This window comes from Loxodonta africana, chromosome X, assembly GCF_030014295.1.
Source record: "Loxodonta africana isolate mLoxAfr1 chromosome X, mLoxAfr1.hap2, whole genome shotgun sequence".
Classification (NCBI taxonomy): Eukaryota; Metazoa; Chordata; class Mammalia; order Proboscidea; family Elephantidae; genus Loxodonta; species Loxodonta africana.
In genome coordinates this window covers 140,119,986-140,143,239 of record NC_087369.1, presented here as the reverse complement: position 1 = coordinate 140,143,239, position 23,254 = coordinate 140,119,986, and the positions used below count along the sequence as shown (strand labels likewise).

The 23,254-nt window shown below is 39.4% G+C and overlaps 1 protein-coding gene across 4 annotated transcripts in view; it reads right to left on the bottom strand.

Annotated features, from left to right (window-relative positions):
- DOCK11 (dedicator of cytokinesis 11) overlaps positions 1–23,254 on the bottom strand; it is a 192,733-nt gene that overhangs the window by 61,729 nt on the left and 107,750 nt on the right. For 2 of the 4 annotated variants that reach the window (XM_064278708.1, XM_023553876.2), the window contains exons 21-32: positions 22,154–22,275; positions 21,388–21,474; positions 20,444–20,533; positions 14,091–14,209; positions 12,461–12,530; positions 12,249–12,374; positions 10,907–10,978; positions 9,894–10,040; positions 8,727–8,810; positions 7,793–7,904; positions 7,246–7,284; positions 5,461–5,639 (exon numbers count right to left, since the gene is read on the bottom strand). In XM_064278708.1, coding sequence (XP_064134778.1) covers positions 5,461–5,639; positions 7,246–7,284; positions 7,793–7,904; positions 8,727–8,810; positions 9,894–10,040; positions 10,907–10,978; positions 12,249–12,374; positions 12,461–12,530; positions 14,091–14,209; positions 20,444–20,533; positions 21,388–21,474; positions 22,154–22,275 — 1,247 coding nt within the window. The remainder of the gene's footprint in view (positions 1–5,460; positions 5,640–7,245; positions 7,285–7,792; positions 7,905–8,726; positions 8,811–9,893; positions 10,041–10,906; positions 10,979–12,248; positions 12,375–12,460; positions 12,531–14,090; positions 14,210–20,443; positions 20,534–21,387; positions 21,475–22,153; positions 22,276–23,254) is intronic. The other 2 variants (XM_064278710.1, XM_064278709.1) reach the window with 2 other exon arrangements.

The following is a 23,254-nucleotide window of genomic DNA, read 5'->3' as shown; positions in this document are numbered from 1 at the left end:
TATTTGTAAATGTGTAAATAAAACTGGCCTCTAGTGGTCTTGATGTGGTACCTCATACAAATTTATTTGTTGCTTCCCTTAGCTATGGAGCCCTGGTGACGCAGTGGCTAAGAGCTCAGCTGCTAACCAAAAGGTTGGCAGTTCGAATCCACCAACCACTCCTTGGAAACCCTGTGGGGCAGTTCTACTCTGTCCTATAGGGTTGCTATAAGTCGGAATCAACTTGACAGCAACGGGTTTGGTTTTTGGGTTCCTCAGCTATAGGCATCCCTCTCCGATACGTACATACACTCAATCAGAGAAAACAGTGGTTGTGATGGCACAAGAATTGCCCTCCATATTTTAGGACTTTAGGAGGTTTGTCTGGAGTCTTAAGAGAAGGCCTCTACAGCACAATGGTCAATCTATAGAATACAGAAAATTAACAGTATCTCACTGTTGTCTTAATTTGCATTTATTATTCTTGAGGTTGAACAATTTTCTTATGTTATTTGGCCATTTGTATTTTTTCTTTTGTGAATTTCAGGAACCCTTAACAGACTTAATTCTAACATATGACCCTGTCAACAACAGTCATTAACACCTTGTGGTTCTGATTCAATAGGTCTAGGCTGGGGACTGGGAACCACCCCTAGATGATGCTGATGTACATATAGGTTTGAGGACCACTGATTGCAAGGCAGAAACGGACATTACATGCATCCCTAATAAATGGTTAGTGTTTTTAGCTTCTCCTTAAGCCCTGCCAGCCCTCTGGAGGGTTCTTTTATAAAGGACCTTATAAAGTGTACCTGCTAGGTACAGTTCTGCCCTTTGGAGCTAGAAATAAGTCTGCTTCCATGTCTATGTGGCAGCCCTTAAAATATTGGGAATGGTTATCATGAATCATCTCGATTCACTCTTCACAAGGCTAAGAAGCCCTTCATTCCTCACATGGCTTTGGTGTCAAGATTTTTCATTAGTGTGATCACCCTTTTTTTTGCAATTCTCTAAATTTTCAGTGTCCCACTTAAGATTTGAGAGGCAGTATATAAGACCAGAGACCCTGGTGGCGTAGTGGTTAAGTGCTACAGCTGCTAACCAAAGGGTCGGCAGTTCGAATCTGCCAGGTGCTCCTTAGTAACTCTATGCGACAGTTCTACTCTGTCCTATAGGGTCGCTATAAGTCGGAATCGACTCGACGGCACTGGGCTTGGTTTTTGGTTTATATAAGACCAGTGGTTAGGAGCATAGGTTTTAGAATTTGGCAGGCTTGAATCCCAGTTCTTCCATTACTAGCTACTTGATTCTGAGCAAATCACTTAACTACAGTTTTCTCTTTGGTAAAATGGGGATAAGAAATAATGATATAAATTCAGGTAAGGTATTTAAACACGGCAACTGGCATATAGTGAGTCCTCAACAAATTTTAGCTGCTATTATTAATATTATGCCTTCTAGATGGGAGTCCATTTTAGTTCTGATAGTGTCTTAGTCATCTAGTGCCGCTATAACAGAAATACTACAAGTGGATGACTTTTACAAAGGGAACTTTATTCTCTCATAGTCTAGGAGGCTAGAAGCCCAAATTCAGGGCGTCAGCTCCAGGGGAAGGCTTCAACTCTCTGTTGGCTCTGGAGGAAGGTCCTTGTCCTCAATCTTCCCCTGGTCGAGGAGCATCTCTGCACAGGCACCCCAGGACCCTGGGTCCAAAGGACATGCTCTGCTCCTGGCACTGCTTTCTTGGTGGTATGAGGTCCCCCCTTCTCTGCTAGCTTCCCTGTGCAGGCCACACCCCAGGGAAACTTCCTTTACATTGGATCAGGGATGTGATCTGAGCAACGGTGTTACATCCCACCTAAATCCTCTTTAACATAAAGTTACAATCACAAAGTGGAGGACAACCACAGAATACTGGGAATCGTGGCCTAACCAAGTTGATACACACATTTGGGGGGGGGACATAATTCAATCCATGACAGTGAGTGATCTCTAGGGAAGGCGATACGACGACTCTCTCAGATGAACAGAACACAGGAAAGCATACAGTCATTGCAAAATAGAGTAAAAGTTCTGCATGCACAAACTAGAGAACACAAATAGGCTTGTATGTGCACGAAACAGACGTATACATAAGAAACTGGTAACTGTAGCTGTTTCTGGAGAGATTAACTGGGGGGTGGAGGTAAGGAATGGGAGGGAGAGATTTTGATTTTCCTCTTTTTTTTTTTTAATACAGTAATACATATGGTGGTAAAAAAAAAAAAAGGAAAACCAAAATCTCTCCCTCCCATTCCTTCCTTACCTCCACCCCCCAGTTAATCTCTCCAGAAACAGCTACAGTTACCAGTTTCTTATGTATTACTTTTAAGGAAACCCTGGTGGCATACTGGTTAAGAGCTATGGTTGCTAACCAAAAGGTCAGCAAAAAAGGGGGATGGGTGAGATTTGCCCACAGCCCAACTAGCAGTAGCAACTTGTAGTTCTCTTAGGTGCCAACATCACTGGCAGTAGGTACAGGAACTGATACAGACCCCAGGACAAATGGTAGACACTGGGCATTCTCGTTCTGATTAGGAAAGACGTCTAATGGTAATTATAAAGGTAGAAGAGTTCTCAAAGCAGTTTAATGAGTATCATATAATAAGGACCAGTGACATCTCCACAATTTCATTAGAGGAGGGATTTTTGTTGTTGTTATTTTATTTTTATTTTTTATTGTACTTTAGATGAACATTTACAGAGCAAACTAATTTCTCATTAAACAATGCACATATTGTTTCATGACACTGGATGCCAACCCCACCACATGTAAACACGTGACCCTTCTCAACCTTGGGTTCCCTATTACCAGCTTTCCTATCCCCTCCTGCCTTCTCGTCCTTGCCCCTGGGCTGGTGTGCCCTTTTAGTCTCATTTTCTTTTATGGGCCTGTCTAATGTTTAGATGAAGGGTGAACTTCAGGAGTGACTTTGGTACTGAGCTATAAGGGCGTCTGGGGGCCATACTCTCAGGGTTTCTCCAGTCTCTATCAGGCCAGTGAGTCTGGTCTTTTTTTGTGAGTTAGAATTTTTTTCTCCATTTTTCTCCATCTCTGTCCGGGAACCTCTATTGTGATCCCTGTTAGAGCAGGCTGTGGTGGTAGCCGGCCACTATCTAGTTGTGCTGGACTCAGTCTGGTGGAGGCTGTGGTAGATGTGGTCCATTAGTCCTTTGGACTAATCTTTCCCTTCTGTCTTTAGTTTCCTTCATTCTTCCTTGCTCCCTAAGGGGTGAGACCAGTGGAGTATCCCAGATGGCTGCTCATAGGCTTTTAAGACCCCAGACCCTACTCACCAAAGTAGAATGTAGAGCATTTTCTTCACAAACTATGTTATGCCAATTGAGCTAGATGTTCCCCGAGACCATGGTCCTCACAGCCCTCAGCCCAGTAATTCGGTCCCTCAGGGAGTTTAGATTTGGAGCTTCCATGACCTTGCCTTGTAAAAGTTGTGCTGGCTTCCCCAGTATTGTGTACTGTCTTACTCTTCATCAAAGTTACCACTTATCTATCGTCTAGTTAGTGTTTTTCCCTTAGAGGAGAGGTTCTGGAGTAGCAATCTGGGTGGAAGGGGGTTGACTGGGAGCCTAATCTCAAAGCAGTCTTTCTATTGTTTTTCTTTTCACTTGATTATATACTTATTTGGGGTCACTTTGGGGGCCTGATGGAAATTAGGGCATCATCATTAATTGGGAAAATGTTTTACACAAATGTATTCAACAAATGACCTCCTACAAAGGCCACTTGTGAACTCATTGTGTCAAACAAAGAAAGAGGACATTCTCCTTCCTCGTCCAATATACTAGAATTGAAACTTGGGTTAACCAGGTTTATGAAGCAAACAAAGTTCTTTTGGAAAAAACCCTATACTTATTTCATGCCTGTGTAAAGCTTCTGAACAAAGAGGAAAGGGCATCTCAGTCTCTCCCATCATCTGAAACCTTAAACATACTCTCAGAATTTAAAAAGTAAATAATGTCCAAATTTATAAAACAAAATATTTAAAATTCCACCTTCAAGTAAGTCACTGGTGAAATCCCACGTTTCCTTCACTTTTTTGTAAAGGGGGAAAATTAAGAAAAATATACCTTCCTGCTTCAGGGACGTAAAGTTCATTTTGTACTTTTCCTATGAATCCTTTGAGATAACAGCTAAAGACATTTTCCTCCACACTGTATAAAACCCTCTCCCTACTAATAGGCACAAGCAGCAGTTAATTTAACCAGGACCCAGCAGTAACTGGCATTTTTAAAGGCTTGGCCGAGCGTGGTTGGACTGTACGACTTTTAAGGTTATCTCTTAATGTGGATGTATTATACTGTTTAACTTGTGTTAAGTCAACATCAGCATCCACGGAAAAGAAAATGACACATAATACAGAAAACTATACTAAGTGGGATATATTATTATAAGTTAAAATGTGACAAAAATAACATCAAATGCAATAAGCAAAAAAAAAAATACATCTTAAAGCTAAGGAGTTTAAATCGACTTTAGGATAGAATCACATGAAAATGTGTAAGTAAAAAAACTTAGTAATTAAAAAACTATGATTGGAAGTAGCTGGCATTTTCTATTTATAAAAAGACAAATAGGAATACAGTATAAAAAGAATAAAATCCATCTCCGAGTCAGTTTTCCAAAGTGATTACAATGATAAAGGACATCATGATTTTTTTCATACTTAAATATAAAAACAAAAGCACAAGTAGTTAATTTTGAAACAATATGATGTGTCCTTGAGCCATTTAATGCCAGGTAAGTAAGTTCGGTTATTCCAAAGCCATAGTTTGAAGTCTAAGTAAGTTAGGTTATTCCAAAGCCATAGTCTGAAGTCTACTTTTTTTTCAAGTTTGTAAAACTTAATGTCAATAGGATCTGAATGTACGCAAAAGGTGCAGAACACAGCAACTACAGCTGTGGGCTTCGCTTCGCACACAGTCAATGTGTAATCGATATAAGGTTTATAGCCACACCACAGCTATGGACGGTGACACCATCAGCATTAACATTTTTTCAGTTAAGAAGAGAAACTTCCTATTATATATTTTATATAAGCATACTCAACAGCTCTTATATTAAAAAGAGGATGCTTCTATGACAGGGTAATATTCAGTCAGCCAAAATTGAGGTATATATTTGAGACAACACGCACAGTTGGAACCCTGAGATGTTTTTAAAAATCAAGAGTTTTTGTAACAACTCACGGAGCAGTTATGTTGTTCTTTAAACATGATTTAAAAAACCAGTGTTTTCCTTCAACAGTTAATTGAACAGTATTTTTAAAACTTAATGATGAGTAACTGAAACAAAATTGATTTGTAAAAATAAGGTTTTCTCAGTGCTCGTGTTATATTCCTTACTGAAAAGTTCATCTTTCAGGAGAAATGTTAGTGGAAAATTTAGTTTTACCATACTGGTGATTGCATGGACATCCTTACCTTGTGCTGGTATCTAGTGTCAAACGCATGTTTTATCAAAAGATTCTTTATGACAGAGATAGCTGTGTATCTGATCTCGTAATTGTCTTGAAGAGCAATGGAGGTTTCCCTCAGAAGTAGACCAACCAAGAAGTGATGCTTGCAATACTCATCTGATAAACTGTATTCAAGATTTGAATCTGCAGTATAATGAAATTTAAAACCCATTTGTAAAACATATACCAAAATTACTTAAAAAATAAAATGCTCTATTCTTTACTAATAACACATGATCATGCTAGCAGGGCTTATAATTTGATTATGAATGAATCTGAACAATTGTTTCATATGGAATGAGCATGCAAATATCTCCAAGATAGGTACACTCTTATCCTTAGGCTTAGGTAGTAGCCTTAATGATAATTTCAGTCAATCTTAGCATAGAACTTGGAATGAAAGAATTCTATATTTGGCAATATTCTTAACACATTTCTATGTATCTCAAGAGATTTAGTTACAACTATAAATTTGAATAATTCTATACAACCACAAATGATTTACATTTCTGTTTATACTTATTAAGTGGGGAAAGGAAGAGAAACTACACGACTGAATCATTCTAACTTTACCATTGACTATTTTAGCAAAAGTTACAGATTGGCCTGAATATATATTAATGGGCTACAAGAACAGTAAGAAAAACAAGCCTCATCTCACTCCACTTCATTATCATGCAAACACAAATCTTTTATTTCATAAAATCACCACTTCAATCTATGTCTTCCACTCTCTTTTAGGTGTTTACTCCATTTTCAATACCAGGTGCTAGTATCCTGGTTGGGACTTGCCTTCTAACTATTACTCAGATGGGATTGTGGTCAAGTTTAATAATTTCCAGAATAGATTTCTACTATCTTTATTTTCTCTATCCTATCATTTAATTTGGTTAGCACATAAAGCTGAAGGATAGGTTTTTTCTTTTTTAGCCTCTTCAGCACATAATATAATGCTATGTATTCAGTATGGGCTTCATAAACACTCACTGAATAGTCAGGTTTAATCCTAAATCCTGGTGATCTGCCCACATCTCTTCTTTTCCCTGACTTCCTCTTAGCTATCAGTAAACACTGGGGAAGTGTGTGAGCTATATACGGTCAGCATCGAATAAGGGGGGGTTAGTTGAATAGGGGTGTTCAGGCTTTTAAGTATCTTGTCTCCACTTTCACTGGCTGTGATTCCACTACTCAGGAGATACTTCTCTAGAGACCAAGGTGGGAAGATTTTCTCCTGAGCACTGGACGTGCTCTTTGTGAGTCCCAATCACTTATAATGCACAAGGACTAACACAGGTGGCCTCATGTGGGTAGATTTTGCAAATGGTCATTTTTTTTTTATTTCAGTGATTTGAATAAATCTAATCAGGTGGTTTCATCCATACCTTCAAACTGTGACCAAGTAATCATTAAAGAGGGTCAGAGAGAAGGGAGGCAAGCCTGAGAGAGATGACGTACTTAAAGAGCAGATACCCTCTAACCCCCAGCCCTTGCTCTCATGCTGGCTTGCAGCAGAAACTTCTTTTCTGATGGTGGGATGTTTTAAAGATGATTCTGCTACCAACACTCAAGCTTATTTTAAGAGTAAACCAACACACTGCTGCCTAGGTTTTCTGAGTACATTAACTAAAGCTTTGCTTTGGCTAGGGAGGATTTGAAAAGCAAACAAAACCCCCATTCATCTTAGCCATTCATCAAACCAACTGTTTTTAAAGAAAGCAAACTACCGTAGAGTGAACCGAGTTAAACCTACCTACTGAAGTCAAACGGTCCACCGCAAATGAAAAAAAATCTAATTAATATATGAAAAGAAAAGGAACAAATAAAAAACACAGTAACATAAGAATAGTGCTACACAACAAAGCATTCAATAAAACTAGCAATGGAGATAACTGAAGGCATTTCATAAATTTCATACATACATATTACTATTTTACTCTGCCTTTGCGTTTCTCTTTTGGTGTTCCTTTCAGCAGAATTTTTTTTTTCTTAACTTAGTCTCATTTAATATGCCAAACACTACTACAAAGAGCAATCCTACTAGTACCTGACGTCTGTGTTTAAGCAACACTCTATGGAACAGACCTGTGATTTCTTCATTCTAAGAATACTACCACTGTCGCTAGGAAGGAAATGCAGAATACCATTAAGGAGCCTATCTTCAGATAGTAAAAATTCTGAGGCTACCTTCAAGTTGACAGGTTTAACCAGAAAACATTATGCTAAACTAGCACTAGCTAAAAAGAGAAAAAAAAAAAAAAAAGAAACCATTCCAAATGATGGAACATGTAAGTACGTACCTTGAACTCGCTGAAGTTTAGGTTTTGCAAATGCCATTGGCAAGTTTAGAGGAATATAATGTTCATGATTGCAAATGGTTTGTAGAAATTCAAACTTGTATTCAGCCAGGACCTAAATGGAAAAATTATGCATTGACTCATACTTAGTAGGCATTTACTCTTATAATAATTTAATAGAGAGCGTTAATTTTCACAACAGAAGTGTTTAGTATCCTTGGCATACCTTCAGGTGTGATCTGCGCAGCAGAGTTAATGTAGCAGGCCTGAGATGGCTATCCTTAGAAACGCCTGCTTGCAAGGTTGTCCCTTGGCTAGCATTTGGGAAACTGGGTTTTGAAACAGTCCCTGTATGATAAGGTTTGCTTTCTGTGCCAGTCTGTTTAGACTACTTGTACAAACGATGCCATTTATGGTGAACACCTGCTTTCCTTCTGAGAGTCTGGACTTTCGAAGGGCAAGGGGTGCCTACCTGGGCTGTCTCTAATAAAAACCCTAAAAGTCTGAGTCTCAAACAGACTGCCCTGAGGAAAAACGTTGCATGTGTGTGGTTCCATTTTCCCTGCTGGAGGGAGGGTGTGCTCTATGTGATCCCTCACAGGACGCAAAGAGCTTAGGAAGCTTGCACACAGATTCCTACAGACTCAGCTTGATGTCTTTTGTCTTTATTGATCTGTCTGGGTGTCCCTACTGTGTCAATGTAATGAATCTTAGCCATGAGTATAACTGTCTTTTGAGTCCTTCCAGCAAGTCATCAAACACGTGAGTGGTCTTGGGGGCCCCAAAAACACTATCCGGTATTCTCTGCTTTGAGGTACAGCTATACTCAAATTATCTAGTAAAAACAGTTCTAAACCCTCCAGAGGAGAACAAATGAAACCCTTGGTCTCACGTTCTAAGGTCTCATGTCCCTGTCAATTATGTTTTCATAACTCACCTTAGGATCTTTGGGGCTGAATCCAGATATATAATCATTTATCAGATTGAAAACAAATCCTCTATCCATTAGTGTCAAACAGCGCTAGAGAAACCAAACAAAAATGAACTCTTAGTTAAAATAATTCTAAAAGTCTGTCAAGTGTGAGTTTCTAAAACTTGTTCCATACTAAGGTGATGACCCTTCCTATTTTACACATAAAAGAGTAATAGCTTTCCTAGCTTCAGGTGGACTTGAAGAAAGAGATAAAGGGCAAGGGACCTATTGCTGGAATTGGGATACAATTTTCAAAAGATTAAGTGTGCGTGCACACATAAACACACACTGCCTCATCCATTTTGGTCACCTCTCAAACCCCCAAAGTGAAGTATAGTGTTCTCAGGTATTGAAAGTGAGGTTTGCATATATAAACAATATACACCAAAAGAGGATTTTCTTTATTGTGCCCAGTGAAATCCTGGCCTACCATTACTCTTCCTCTGTAATAATCTTAGGAGTTGGTCATCTTTGCCTGGCGACATTCTCCTCGTTAAGGCACTCAGTACATTGCCACTTCTCTAGGTCAGAACCTATTCACCTTTCACCTGGATTACTGAGGTAGGTTTCTATTCATTTATTCATTCATCCAACAAACATTGAGAATCTACTATGTTTGAGACAATGTATTATTCTTAAAATAACCTCACTGGCCAAAATTAACAATTTCTATTTACATATATTAATAACATGCAGACTGCAGTTACATCAGCCAACAGGTTGCCTTAGTTCAAGAACTGCAAACTCAAAAGCCCACAGGGATCAGAGAAGTGATTTATATGTATAAAGAGAATCAGGGGTCACCAAGGAGTTCTGAGAACTATTGCAAACAAGAAAGTACATGCCCCATCTAAATGCATTCAAAATAAAATATTTTTTAAAACATCATGTAAGACAAACAAAACATGTCTGCTGGCCAAGCCACCTGTGTGGAACCTGATTTAATTAATCAGCCATTTCAGTGGGGAAGAAAATCAGTCAATACTTGGATGATTCAGTCAAAAGAGTTTCTCCAGCAGCCTTCTGAGACCTAGCTGAGACTCTAGAAAGTGCATTATTTGTTTTCTGGCTTTCAAGACCATGATCAGTGAAGAATCATCGCTTACCATGTTTAGGCTGCCTTTAACTCACCTTGAGAAAACTAGCCAAACTATAATTGACATTTCTGGACTCATCGGGAATTTCCGCATACCGAATAGTCACATGGGGAATGATTGCAAGAAGCAGTGAATGTAAGACATGATGATATGCCTCGGGAAATCTCTGGCCTCTGGGAAGCTTCAATTAAACAGGCATAGAAAAAAGTCAGAGTTCCAAAAGGTCTAAATAAATTGTCATTTTCACTTTCAAATACGTTCCATATATAAGCATATTTTTTAACTGGGGTGTACTCTCTCCCAACTTAAAAAAAAGGACATCGCTAATTCAATGTATACTTTACTCTAGATCATTACAAGGAACTACCTAGACCTCTAATAATATAATGGACTAAAATTATCAGCAAAACTAGGTCCCAACGTTGGAATACTGTGTTCCTGAGCTACAGACATATCCCAGTTTTTCATTCCATTTTTTTCCTAACACAAGAGTATGCATGCATCTCAATTTCTGCAAATCCATTCTCTGAAAAATCTACTAAAAAAGATAAATATATATATTTTTTATTTCACAAGTCTTAGCTTTAGGATTCCTATAACTGAGAACATTTCTTTGTACCTTTAAAGCAATTTTAAAAATCAGCTAAGCATATACACCACATTTCAGAAACACCTCTGTTGCATAAAGTACTTTTAACTTTGTACATGGCATTGAGCTTTCTAAGATAAAGATTATTTCTGATCTGATACTTGTTCTTCTTGCAAATGAATGTTTTCAACAGACATTTTTAAACCACGAGACAAAGGCAAAGCTTCAAAGGTAATTAGTTTATGTGGCAAACATTACAGAAAAGAATCTATGAGAAGAATTTCTGCAGATTAGACTGAAAAATAGCAACTGTCAGACCGAATATTTATGCAATACATGTATTTTTTTAATAAGCTAAGTTGAAAAAGTGAAGGGCTAATATAAGAGGATTTGCATACCATGGCTATCTGTAAAATTAGCTTTCTTTGTCCATGCTAAATATTCTTGAGTCTACTTACCTTAATTTTATTCTCTTCCAACAAGTATGTGGCCATAGACTTTGCAATAATTTCAAAGAAAAACCACGAGTACTAAAAATAAACAAACAAATCTTTAATAGTCACCCAAATATCTGAAGCTTAGCAAAGTTTGACAAATCAATATGGATCCTGTTTCTGAACTTCAATAGCATTTTAAAGTGAGTCCAATCGACTCTGACTCCTAGTGACCCTACAGGACAGAGTAGAACTGCCCCATAGAGTTTCCAAGGAGCACCGGGTGGATTCGAACTGCTGGCCCTTTGGTTAGCAGCTGTAGCACTTAACCACTGGGCACCTCAAATTGTTTTAGAGGAATGTAATACTGTACCTCGAGATGATGTACAAAGGGCATGTGGTAGGAATGTGTGCCCCAGTGGGGAGGGATTATTTTATCACTGGCATTGTTTAGAATTGACAATACATCATGCTACTAAAGAAGAGACCAACTTTTAGTTGATTTTATTGCTATTTTTTAATTCTCTATAGACAATGAATCTTATTACTGCCTGTAGTCAGCAGTGAATCCAATTCCCCTCTTGGTACAACATTGGGGCCAGCCTAAGTAGTGTAGGTATTTGCCCACATAGTGTGAAGGGTGCAGAGAAGCCTCAAGCAGATATATATTAAGATTCCTGAAACCCTACCATTAATAACGGAAATAGTAAAAAGCTTGACAGTAATAACCCAAAAAAACCCAGTGCCATTGACAGTAATAGGAGCTACCATATACTGAGTGCCTGCTATGTGCCAGAAACTGTGTTAAGTGCTTCACATATATTTAAGAAATGAAAAATTAGAGGATCAGTTGTTGTTGATGTGTGCTGTTAAGTCAACTCTGACTTATAGCAACCCTGTATGATAAAGCAGCACTGTTCTATAGGGTTTCCTAGGCTGTAATCTTTATAGGAGCAGATCGGCAGGTCTTTTCTCCTGTGGAGCTGCTGGATTGGCTCACCTTTTGGTTAGCAGCCGACTGCTTAACCACTGTGCCACCAGGGCTCCTTTGAAGGCTCAGAGATGCTAAATAACTGGCTCAATGTCACAGAGCTAGTATGTGGTAGGTCCAGGATTCGAACCCAGGGTTATCTGATCCAAAATTCTTTCTACTACACATTTGATTGGGAGCAGGAGGTGGGGAAGGTAGAGAAGGATGTGTAGAGAAGGCTGAGTGGAGAACCTGAGGAAAAAGGATGCGTAAGCGAAGTGGTGGGGAGAGGGAGGGTCTCAGGGAAGAATGATGAAAGACTAGAACTAAAACGGGCGGGTATCTCATGAGTGTGTCTACCACTGCTTCCATTCCCCACGTGTTCTGTTTCCTTACCTTTAGCAGTTTGTTTATTGCTAAAAAATCTGCAGACTGCTTCAGTATTGCTATCATCGTAGTAGCCAGGGTTTCATGTATCAGCTGGGCCTGAGGAGCACTTGGCTTTTCAGGTCGAAAGCTATACTAAAAAAAAAAAAAAAGAGAGAGAACCATGAAACCAAATTTTCACATGAAATAAATTGCTCAGAAAGAAAGCTTACTCCACAAACCTTTATGAAGGATCTTAAATAGTTATCCAAGCCTTCTTCATGGCACTTTGATACAATATGTAAGAGAACCCTGAAACAACATTCACAAAGTCTGTGTGTCACGCAACAATTACCACAAGTTAACTGTTAAATAAGATCATCATTTCCAAACCCCTAAGAATATCTAACACTGCCTGGATATTAAAAAGTGAAATAATTGCCTAAGATGTAATGGTGGGGTGGCTCTAACAGAAGATTTCCACATCTTACACGCTCAGGGCCTTGTAAAATATATTTCCTGATTCAAAAGGATACCTGATTTTGGCAACTCAGAGGTTTCATCTCTTTTCTAGATCTCTGTATGCATTGTAAATATGGTCACAGCTACTATGTGGGAAAAGATTTTGAGTACGGACAATATTGAAATCCCCTCTAGTGAGAATAAAAGGAAAAGCATAGAAAGATAAAATGAAAAGCATGTCAACACGTGAGGAAAACGGAAGGGAGAGACATGGCAGGTATAATGAATGATGTGAACTAAACTTGGAGGTAAATATAAAATTCACAGAAACTTTTAAAGTTAAGAAACTTAGAAATGGTCCCCAAACATTAGGGTGCAATCGCCTGGAGGCCTTGTTACTAGATTGCTCGGCCCCCCGCCCAGAGTTTCTGATTACGATTGTAGGTCTGAGAGAAGTTCAATAATTAGCATTGTTAATAAGTTTCCAGGTGGTACTGATGCTGATGGTCTGGGAAACACACTCAGAGACCCACTGAGCTAGCCAACCTGTTGCCGTCGATTCGATTCCGACTCATTGCGACCCTATACGACGGAGTAGGACTGCCCCATAAGGTTTTCTAGGAGCGGCCTGTGGATTCGAACTGTGGGTAGGCTGAAGCCTGGTGGCAGAGGCTGTGGCAACAGCAGAAGCAGCAAAGCCGGCCACATCTAGCACTGAGCTCACAATTTCTTTGAATTCTTCTGGTTTAATTTCAAAATTCAGGTGCATCCTGCATTCTACTCTATAACACATCCATGTTTGTTTTCATATAAAAATAATACTCCCTTGTTCTTTCATGTAAAAGTTGATGGTTTAGGGCTGCTCTGTCCACTACAAGAGCCAATAGCTACATGCGGTTAACCTAAATTTAAATTACATTAAAATGGAATACAATTAAAAACTCAGTTTAAATGTGACTAGTGGCGACTACACTGGACATTTCCATCATCATGGAAAGTTCTACAGGGCATCACTGGTCTAAGACCATAATTCTCAAATTCTGTTGCATTATGGAATCACCTTGGAAACTTGGAAAAATACCAGTGCCTGAGTTCCACCCCTAGAGATTCTGATTTAATTGGTACGAAGTATGGTTCGGACATAGACATTTTTAAAAACTCCCCTGGTGATTCTAACGTGCAGCAAGTGTTAAAAACCCTTGGTTTTAAGTATATAAAGTTTATCCTATGGCTTCTGGTATCATCTATCCCTGGGGATACAAATCCCCAAGTCTGAGAAGCATGAAAATAGAGAAAGCTGAAGTTAGGTTTCTAACTTTTGGGTTATCATTTGGAAGATAAATTTATATTCGAAACGAAGAAACTCAAAAGAAAACAAAATTTGCTTCTGTGTATAACAGCAAAACTCACATGGTGCAGTTGATAGGGACATCGTCTTCATGGGTCATATTTGTGAGAACTCGGAAGAGTTGCATAAGAATTACAGGTAGAAACTGTATCATGACTTGGATCTCCATGGCATGCAAACACTAAAATAAGTCATTATTAGTTATGAAAACAAACAGAAATATGATATAATTTGCACATGTGAAACACAACCAAAATTAAGTAAGGAAAACTATATTCACTAGAATATAAGCTCACTAGAATGTGAGCTCGATGGGACAGGAGACTGTTTTATTATTTATTTATGCACACCTCTATTCTTGCACTCAGGTGTTATTAGTTTATTTAATATTTAATTAAATACTTTACCTAAGATAACAAAGTACAACTGGGATAAACAGGTTTTGGAGTAAACACAACTGAGTCTTGGTAATCGAACACTTAATTGGAGTAGGTGGAGTGGGAGGAGCAGGCTTGTTTGGAGGTACAGGAAACTAGCCTACAGGCCCTCGGCATTCGGTGTGTTTTCCGAAGGGAATGTGGGCCATCAGTTAATCTGGTAAGAAACAGGATTCAGTGAAGACTGCTCCTATATATAATTGGCCTTACACCACCACCATCTACAAAACTGAGGTAGTTCTGCATTCTGACATTCTCATAACACATTGCTTCAAAATGCTCACATTATCTCTACTGATAGGTGTGTGATTAACATCAAGAAGGAGAACTGTGTTCATGCATACACATAAATGATACAAACAGCAAAATTTATTTAAAAAATCTCTTGTCTTTGTTTCCTTCTTGTTCATTCATTTAACCAACCAGTCTACCAAACAAACCTTGCTAAGAACCTTCTACGTGCAATTCAATGTATGGTACAGTGGGAAATACAGAGATGGATAAAAAGACAACTCCCTGCATTTAAGGAGCTCCTGAGTTATTTTTCACAGTCTCCCTCACTTTTGCCCCATCTTTCCAACCTTACTCCCAACACTCCCAGGATTCTATCATATACATGCTAATTATTCCAACAATGACCTCTTAGATTTCTGTGCAGCCTCTTCTCAATCAGATGCATGAGGCAAGATACCTGGCTCAAGGAAGTGAGTCTACCCTCTCCTCTCTCCTTACTGCCATCACATCTTTTCAGGGTCCTCTAATCTATAATCAAAGTAGTCTAATACTTTTCTAGTAGGTCTCTGTACAGTTTCCCTTCACTTCCAGTGCATCCACCTCTCATGTCCAAATTCATCTTCCTGAAACACTGGTTACATTAGAGCATCTCCTGCCAAGATTTTTTGATGCCTCCCAATTACCCAGGGTAGTGGTTCTCAACCGGTGGCCATTCTGCTCCCCCTGACCCCATCCTTGGGGACATTTGGCAATGTTTGGAGACATTTTTGGTTGTCACAGCTGGGAAGGGGGTGTGCTACTGTTGCTGGGATGCTGCCAAATATCATACAATCCACAGGACAGCGCCCTACAACAAAAAAATGTTGCCCTAAGTGTCAATAAAGCTAAGGTTGAGAAACCTTCACCTAGGGCATTAAGTCCGAGTTACTTAAGACTCAACGTACAATTTCAGCCTTAACCCTCATCATCGTTCTTCACAAGGCCAAACTGGTATTTTTGCTGCTCCTTAAATATATATATATATATATAAATGTAAAATATGCATTCCTACATTTGTGCCTTTGTTTATAGTTTAGCCAAATCTTAGCCTCCCTTCCAAGTCAAGTTCAAACCCCGACTCAGTGAAGTCATTATTCACTCATTCAACAAAGTTGTACTGACCAAACTGCCAATGTGTCAAGCACATCAAAGAGATTTGGTTCCTACTGTCAAGCAGTTCACAGGGAAGAAAAAGGCAGGGAACAAAATCAAACATCAGTAAAGGGTGCAATAGTGTTAGGTACAAAATACCCCAAAGCAGAAGCAACTAAGTCTGCAAGTTGAGTAGGAGACATCGGGTAAGGCTTTGGAGAAAAGGAAGGTTAAAGGATAGGTAGGATAATGCCAGGTAGAAAAGAAAGATGGCCATTCCACACAGAACTCATCTCTCTCTGCTACCAGTATTGCTCCTCTATAATTCACTCTCAATACAGCAGCCAGACTGGTTTTTTTTTTTTTTTGAAGTGCAGATTGGATAATGCCATTTTCACCTTGTTAAAAGCAAAACGAAACAAACTGATGACAAAAAACTGTTAAGGGCTTCCCGTGCCTCCATGTACCCTGCCTACCTCTCCAAACTCATCTCATGCCATGCCCCACCCTGCCACTGTGCTCTAACCACATGGTCTTTTTCTCTGTCCTTCAAACATGCCATGTTCATTACCATCATGAGGTGTCTGCACCTGCTACAATAGCCTGTTATCCCTTTACACAGCTTTGTCACCTGTGGCAGTCTTCCTCTGATCACTTTCTTATCAGCTTAAAGTGCCATCTCCTTACATAGGCTCCCCTTGACAACTCTATCCAGAGTGCACTCCCAGTCATGTTAGACCCATTAGCCTGTTCCCTTTTCTTCACAGCACTCAGATCTACCTAAAATTACCTTTTAAGTTTATTATCTGTCTACAACACCAAGAGAAGATATGTTGCCTAAATTTTCCCTCATTATATTCCCAGCACCCAGAACAATGTCTAGCCTATAGTAGGCACTCAAAATAAATATTTGGTGAATGACTGAATATACTAATGAAATAAGGAACCAAGGCGTAAAATAAAGACGGGTACCCTCTAGCCTACAGTGGTTCCTCAGTTCACCAAGCCCTTAGGACTTACAGTCTATATCACACATTTGACCTTTAATTGCATATTGCTTTGGAATATCATTTGTATTGCTCTTATATTTCCATTTAACTTTGGTGTGTTTTGTCTCTTCGATTAGGTTGTAAGATCCCTATGGAAAATGACCCTAAGATATCCTTTTCCTCAGGAATCTAAGAAAATAGTAAATAAATACTAAGAACTCAACAAATACATGTTAAATGAGTTGATAAATCAATGTCATTTATAGGGACAACAGATTGCAAGGTTTGGGTAGAACATAGGATTAGGAGTCAAGAGATGCATGTCACAGGCCCGGTTCAGCTCTGTTACTAACCAGCTGAATGACCACAGGCAAGTCATGTCTACCTGGGCTTTACTTTCCTCTTCTGTAAAGACCTCTAGGAGCCCTTAAAAAACCCCTTAACAGCACTAATATTCCATACAAGAACTTGGCTATTTCTGTAACCATTATGGCATTTCACTCTCTGCCACTAGAGGGCAAGCGTAGGTCATACAACTATCAGAAATTCCACACCCTTAAAACACAAATATGAGTACCTTTTTTTGGTTAGTTTTAAGAACATTAGTGTATGAAAATACTGTTCTGTTCTATTCCATTCTGTTAAAACTTTTACAAAGCTTCCCCATTGGAAGTAAAAGCCAATGAACTTAACAGAAAGAACATTCATACATACAGCTGAAGTCTCCTTGACATCACTGAGGGAAGGATTTGAAAGATGACCATTATACTTAAAATTAATGGTAAATGATCTCAGGGAACATCTAGGTCAATTGGCAGAACACAGTTTATAACGAAAATGTTCTACATTCTATCTTGGTGAGTAGCATCTGGGGTCTTAAAAGGCTGTGAGAGGCCATCTAAGATACTCCACTGGTCCCACCCCATCTGGAGTAAGGGAGAATAAAGAAAACCAAAGACACACGAGAAAGATTAGTCCAAAGGACTAATGAACCACAGCTACCACAGCCTTCACCAGACTGAGTCCAGCACAACTAGGTGGTGCCCGGTTACCACAACTGACTGCTCTGACAGGGATCACAATAGAGGGTCCTGGACAGGGCTGGAGAGAAATGTAGAACAAAATTCTAACTCACAAAAAAAGACCAGGCTTGCTGGCCTGAAAATAGACTAGAGAAACCCCAAGTATGGCCCCTGGACACCCTTCTAATTCAATACTGAAGTTACTCCTGAGGTTCACCCTTCAGCCAAAGATTAGACAGGCCCATAAAACAAAACGAGACTAAAGGGGCACACCAGCCCAGGGGCAAGGACAAGAAGGCAGGAGGGGACAGGAAAGCTGGTAATGGAGAACCCAAGGTCAAGAAGGAGAGTGTTGACATGTTGTGGGGGTGTTAACCAATGTCATAAAACAATATGGGTATTAACTGTTTAATAAGAAACTAGTTTGTTCTGTAAACCTTCATCTAAACCTTCATCTAAGATACAATTTAAAAAAAAAAAGGAAAAAAAAATCTATCAATTTTGCTAAGCCATGAGAGTGTTGACATGTTGTGGGGTTGATAATTAACGTTGTAAAACAATATGTGTACTAATTGTTTCATGAGAAGCTAGTTCCGTAAACATTCATCTAAATTACAACAGTAATAAAAATTAAATGATAATTGAAGGAGCCCTGGTGGTGCAATGGTTAAGCACGGGGCTACTGATCAAAAGGTTGGCAGTTCAAACCCACCCAGCTCTGTGGGAGAAAGACCTGGACATCTGTTCCTAGAAAAATTTATGCCTAGAAAACCCTATGGTGCAGTTCTACTCTGCACATAAGCTTGCAATGAGTTGTAATGGACTCAAGGGCACACAACAGCAAAAACAATGGTTTTTATTGTTCTTATAGTTACCATTTATTGACCAACTCCCTGCTTCCCCCTTGCTTTGCAACCCTGTATTTTCTGTATGGTAGGCAGAATGATACTTTTAAAAACAAAGTCAGATCATGTTACTCCTCGGATCAGAGCCCTATAAGGCTTCCATCTCACTTGGAGTACAATTGCAATTCCCTACCATGGTTTATGAGGCCCTACCCAGCTAACTCTCCAGATAGCTCTCCAACATAATACCCTATCACTCTGTGCTCCTACCATACTGGAATTCTTTGCTTTCCTTTGAACGCACCAAGCAAACTCCTCCAGGCCTTTGTATTGGCTGTGCTTGCTGTCCCCAGCACTTCCCCCCCTAAATTTACCTTATTTCCTTTAAGGTATCTACTCAATCATCTTACCAGAGAGGGCTTCTCAGTCCACTTTAACTAAATGAAGGACTCCTCTTATTACTCCCTGTTCCTTCTGTTTTTCCTTCATTGCATTTATTATCTCTTGACCTATCATATGTATCCATCTATTTATTGTTCATATGTCCCAACAAGAAAGTAAGCTCCTTGATGAGAGGAATGTTGTTTGTTTTTTTCTTTATATTCCCAATGCTTAGACAATGCCTGGCCCATAGGAGACAGTCTATAATAAGGGCCGAATGAATGAATAATTACAGTACCATGAGGGATACCCTAACTCGTTTAATCCTCACGACCAACCTGTGAGTATTGTTATTCCCATTTGACAGATGGAATAATAAGGGATTGGATGAAGGTAAGTAAGTTGGCCAAGGTCAATCAGAGAGCTAGTAAGTGACAGATCTGGGACAGAAACTCAGTGTACGACTCCAGAACACATACATTTTATCTAAGGCCACACTACATTTCTGAACGAAATGAACAATAGTCTATGTGTAAAGGGAAATGCTGTAGCGGCTTCATTCAAAATCAAAATTCCTCAGATGTGCCATAGCTAATGTTCTAAAGGAACAATCAACAGAAGAGAGCCACCTATCAGCTAAGCCCTCCGATGTGCACTTCAGTCTTAGCACACAGGGAATAAATCGAGTCAATTTTGACTCCTAGCAGCCCTGTAGGACAAGGTAGAACTGCCCCATAGGGTTTCCAAGGCTGTGATCTTTATAGAAGCAGACTGCCACAACTTTCTCCCACAGAGTGTTTGGTGGATTCAAACCGCTGACCTTTCAGTTAGCAGCTGAATCCTTAACCAGTGTGCCGCCAAGGCTTCCTTAGATTCTCTATACACTTGATAAAACACGGTATTCCTTAAGACCCTTCCCTATGTAACATGCAGAAAATATGTTTCTTTTTCTCTGTAGCTAACCCTTTTCATAATCTTTCACTCATGGACACAGCAGCCAGGTCATGTTATTCCAAGCAGAAGTGATTCTGTTCATCCCGGCCCTTTCCCCATTGCATACTCCACCTTTACTGGACAGTCAACAGGAAGAGAAAAGGCCTGAAAAATCAATTCAGGGAGCTGAAATGAACATTTTCCTGAGATTTTGAAAATATAATGTCGAATTCTGGCTCAAACATTTTCTTCCTCATGTAGCAACTCGGCTGTCTGCTTCTAAATAACCACTTGATGGAAAAGTACATAACAGAAAATGCTCTCCTGAGGATACACAGCCAAAAGTAGTTTAAAGAGTTAGTGTAACTTTTTTTCCACATCAAAATGTGGCAACAGAAACTCATGAAAAGCAAAGCTTTTGCAGAAAGCTGCTGCTCGTTTACCTTTAAATATTTAATGAGCTCCCCTGGAACTTCTTTAGAGCCTGACTGAATCAGCTGGCAATGATGGAAGAATTTGTGCACATGCAGATCCTGAAACACAGATGGAAACAGCCAGAGGAAATTTGATTCCTTACCCACAATTGCAGGCTCTCTACCTCTCCCTCCTCCCACATCTTGCAAACCTATCTAGCTAGGTATTCCAAGGCCCAGACTCGGCAGCGGTGGCTACCTATGTACGTGTCCATGTTCCAAAGTTGTCTTGACCGCCACATAAAGCTGTAAACCCAGGTAAATTTGGCATGGCCCTTAGCATACCAGGTAGGCTACACTTCATGCCCACGAAATCAAGCATTCACTGAATTCCTCTTTTGACAAGTATATTCTATGAAGTGGGGCTGCTTCTATATCTTAACGAGATGAGCAAGAACAGAGGTCTAACGGGCAGGTGAAGAAAAAGCAGCAGCAGGGAGTTAGTTTCCGGAACAATAGTCTCAGGCATTCAATGTCCACCCAATTTCACCACATCTCTTCACTGGTGAGTTCAGCTGTTCTATACAGACTATGTATGCTGATTTCACGGACACCATGGACTGTATCAGGAATTGAAATAGCAAAAATTGGGATTTTGAGCTGGTTCCCTCCATTACCTGTGTGATCCTGGGCAAGTCACCTAGCCTGCCTGAGCCTCAGTTTTTTCATCTATAAAATCGAGATAAATAGCCTCCCAATCCCTTTCAGAGTTTTGTGAGGCTTGGATCAGATAATGGGAATACAAAGGATTTTGTGATTTTAGAAGGATAAAATTTAAAGTATTATTATTAACAATACTAACTAGAAGTAATAGGCCTCCACTTTTCTAAGGCTGTAGGAATCAAGTATAATCCACTTTAATCAAGAAATATACTTGAGTATTAAAGTTGGCAAATTCAAATGACTCAACTTACTTGAGTATAAATGGTAGACTCTAAGTGGCTTTTAACCTTTAACAAAGGCTTTGCACCATCTACCCACTTAATATCCACACTGGATTGCTGTAAATAGAAAATATAGGACATGAGTTTCCATAATATAGCAATGGATAGATGAACAACATATTAACACCTTTATGCATTTCAACATTTTTTCCAGAAATAAATGTGGTAGTTTTGGGAAAAAAAATTTTTTTTTCCAAGCCATTTTTCATTTCCAATTGAATTTCCAATCCAACCCTTTGCCTACCAATACTTTTAATTTTGCCTACCAATACTTTTGTAAATTACAATAAAAATAAATTAGTAAACAAGTGAACTAACAATTACACACAAAGTCTGAGCCCCAATTTTTTTAAAAAAGTATTATACATGGTCAAACTGTTATAAACGTTTCTAAACACTCTTATTTTCTATGCTTATCTCCGTTGTGGACCAGAACTAGTCCTCAGACCACACTTTGATTGACACTATCCCTGACTGAAGGAGCCCTGGTGGTGCAATGGTTAAGCACTCAACCACAAATCGAAAAGGTCAGTGGTTCAAACCCACTAGCCGCTTCCTGGGAGAAAAGGCCTGGTGAATCTGCTCCCATTAAGCCCCATGAGGCAATTCTACTTTACACTATAGGGTCACTTGATGGCACACAACAACATCCTCCCCAATAATCAACTGGAGCAACAGAATTCCATTTTTAAACATTTAATCATGAGTACTCCAACAAATACAGATATTTTCCTACCCTTCTTGATTCTGCATCATTCAGATTCAAGTAGCCTGGGGGAAGATTGGCTGAAACCGGCAGCTGCTGCTCAAATGTGATGATTCTACCATCCTTCAGCAAAGGTACCCAGGCAAACCCAACTGCCGAGACAATAATCAACAATGAAAAATGAAAGTCCAAGTGCAATTAGCTACACAAATGTCTGACTAGTGGAGACCAGGGCAGGGTGGTGACATTCCCAGTACTGGGGAAGGAACAATGGGTTAGGACTGCTTCCTAATTCCAACCTGGCCACTAAGAAGTTATTCACTCTATTTCCTTGATTACAAAAATGGAAATAACAATACATAGTTATTCCATCTAACAGAGTTAATGAGAGACCAAAGTGAGATAATATACGAAAACACTTTCAAATTTTAAAAGTCCACCAATATCATTATCTTTACACTGTGAGAGCTATCTTTTAGTAGACTACTTATTTTTTAAACATTCAGATCTCTTTCATCCATCTTTACACTAAGGGTGCAGAGTCTCATATCTGAGACTATCTCAGATAGCAATCACTATGTTCTTGAATTTCTTATGGCAACCCTAGGGTAAGGAGGTTTGACAAATTAAGATCCTAAGTCAAGGTTACATTCCAGCTTTATACAAGGGAGTAGGCACAAATGATTTAGTTGGGCAGTTTTCCTGATTACAGGAGGAAGACGTGTAGTAGGAGAATGAAGCCAGAGTATTGTGTTTATGACCTGAATCCAGTGAGGGCTTTTTTCCAATCTCTCCATTTCTTAACAGTTCTACCCAAAAGAGCCTCTTGGCTTTCTATTAGCAAACTCATCATGTTCTAGCAAAAAAGCCAGAGCCATCTGTGTTGCTCAAGTTGCGTGGTGTCAGTATTTCCATTATAGAGATTATTCTGGGTATCAAGTGTTTATAACTCAGCTGTAAAAAAGCCTGTTCTGGACCGAGTTTTGGCATATGCGAGAGGGTGTTGGCTAGAGAGGACTTTTTAGAGCCACAGCTTTCTGAGTCCTTCAAATTCTTTGCGTGAGCGTGTGTGTGCCCGTGTGTTTATACTGTGAACACAGAAGTCAACACAAATCTGGTCAGAATGTTTTC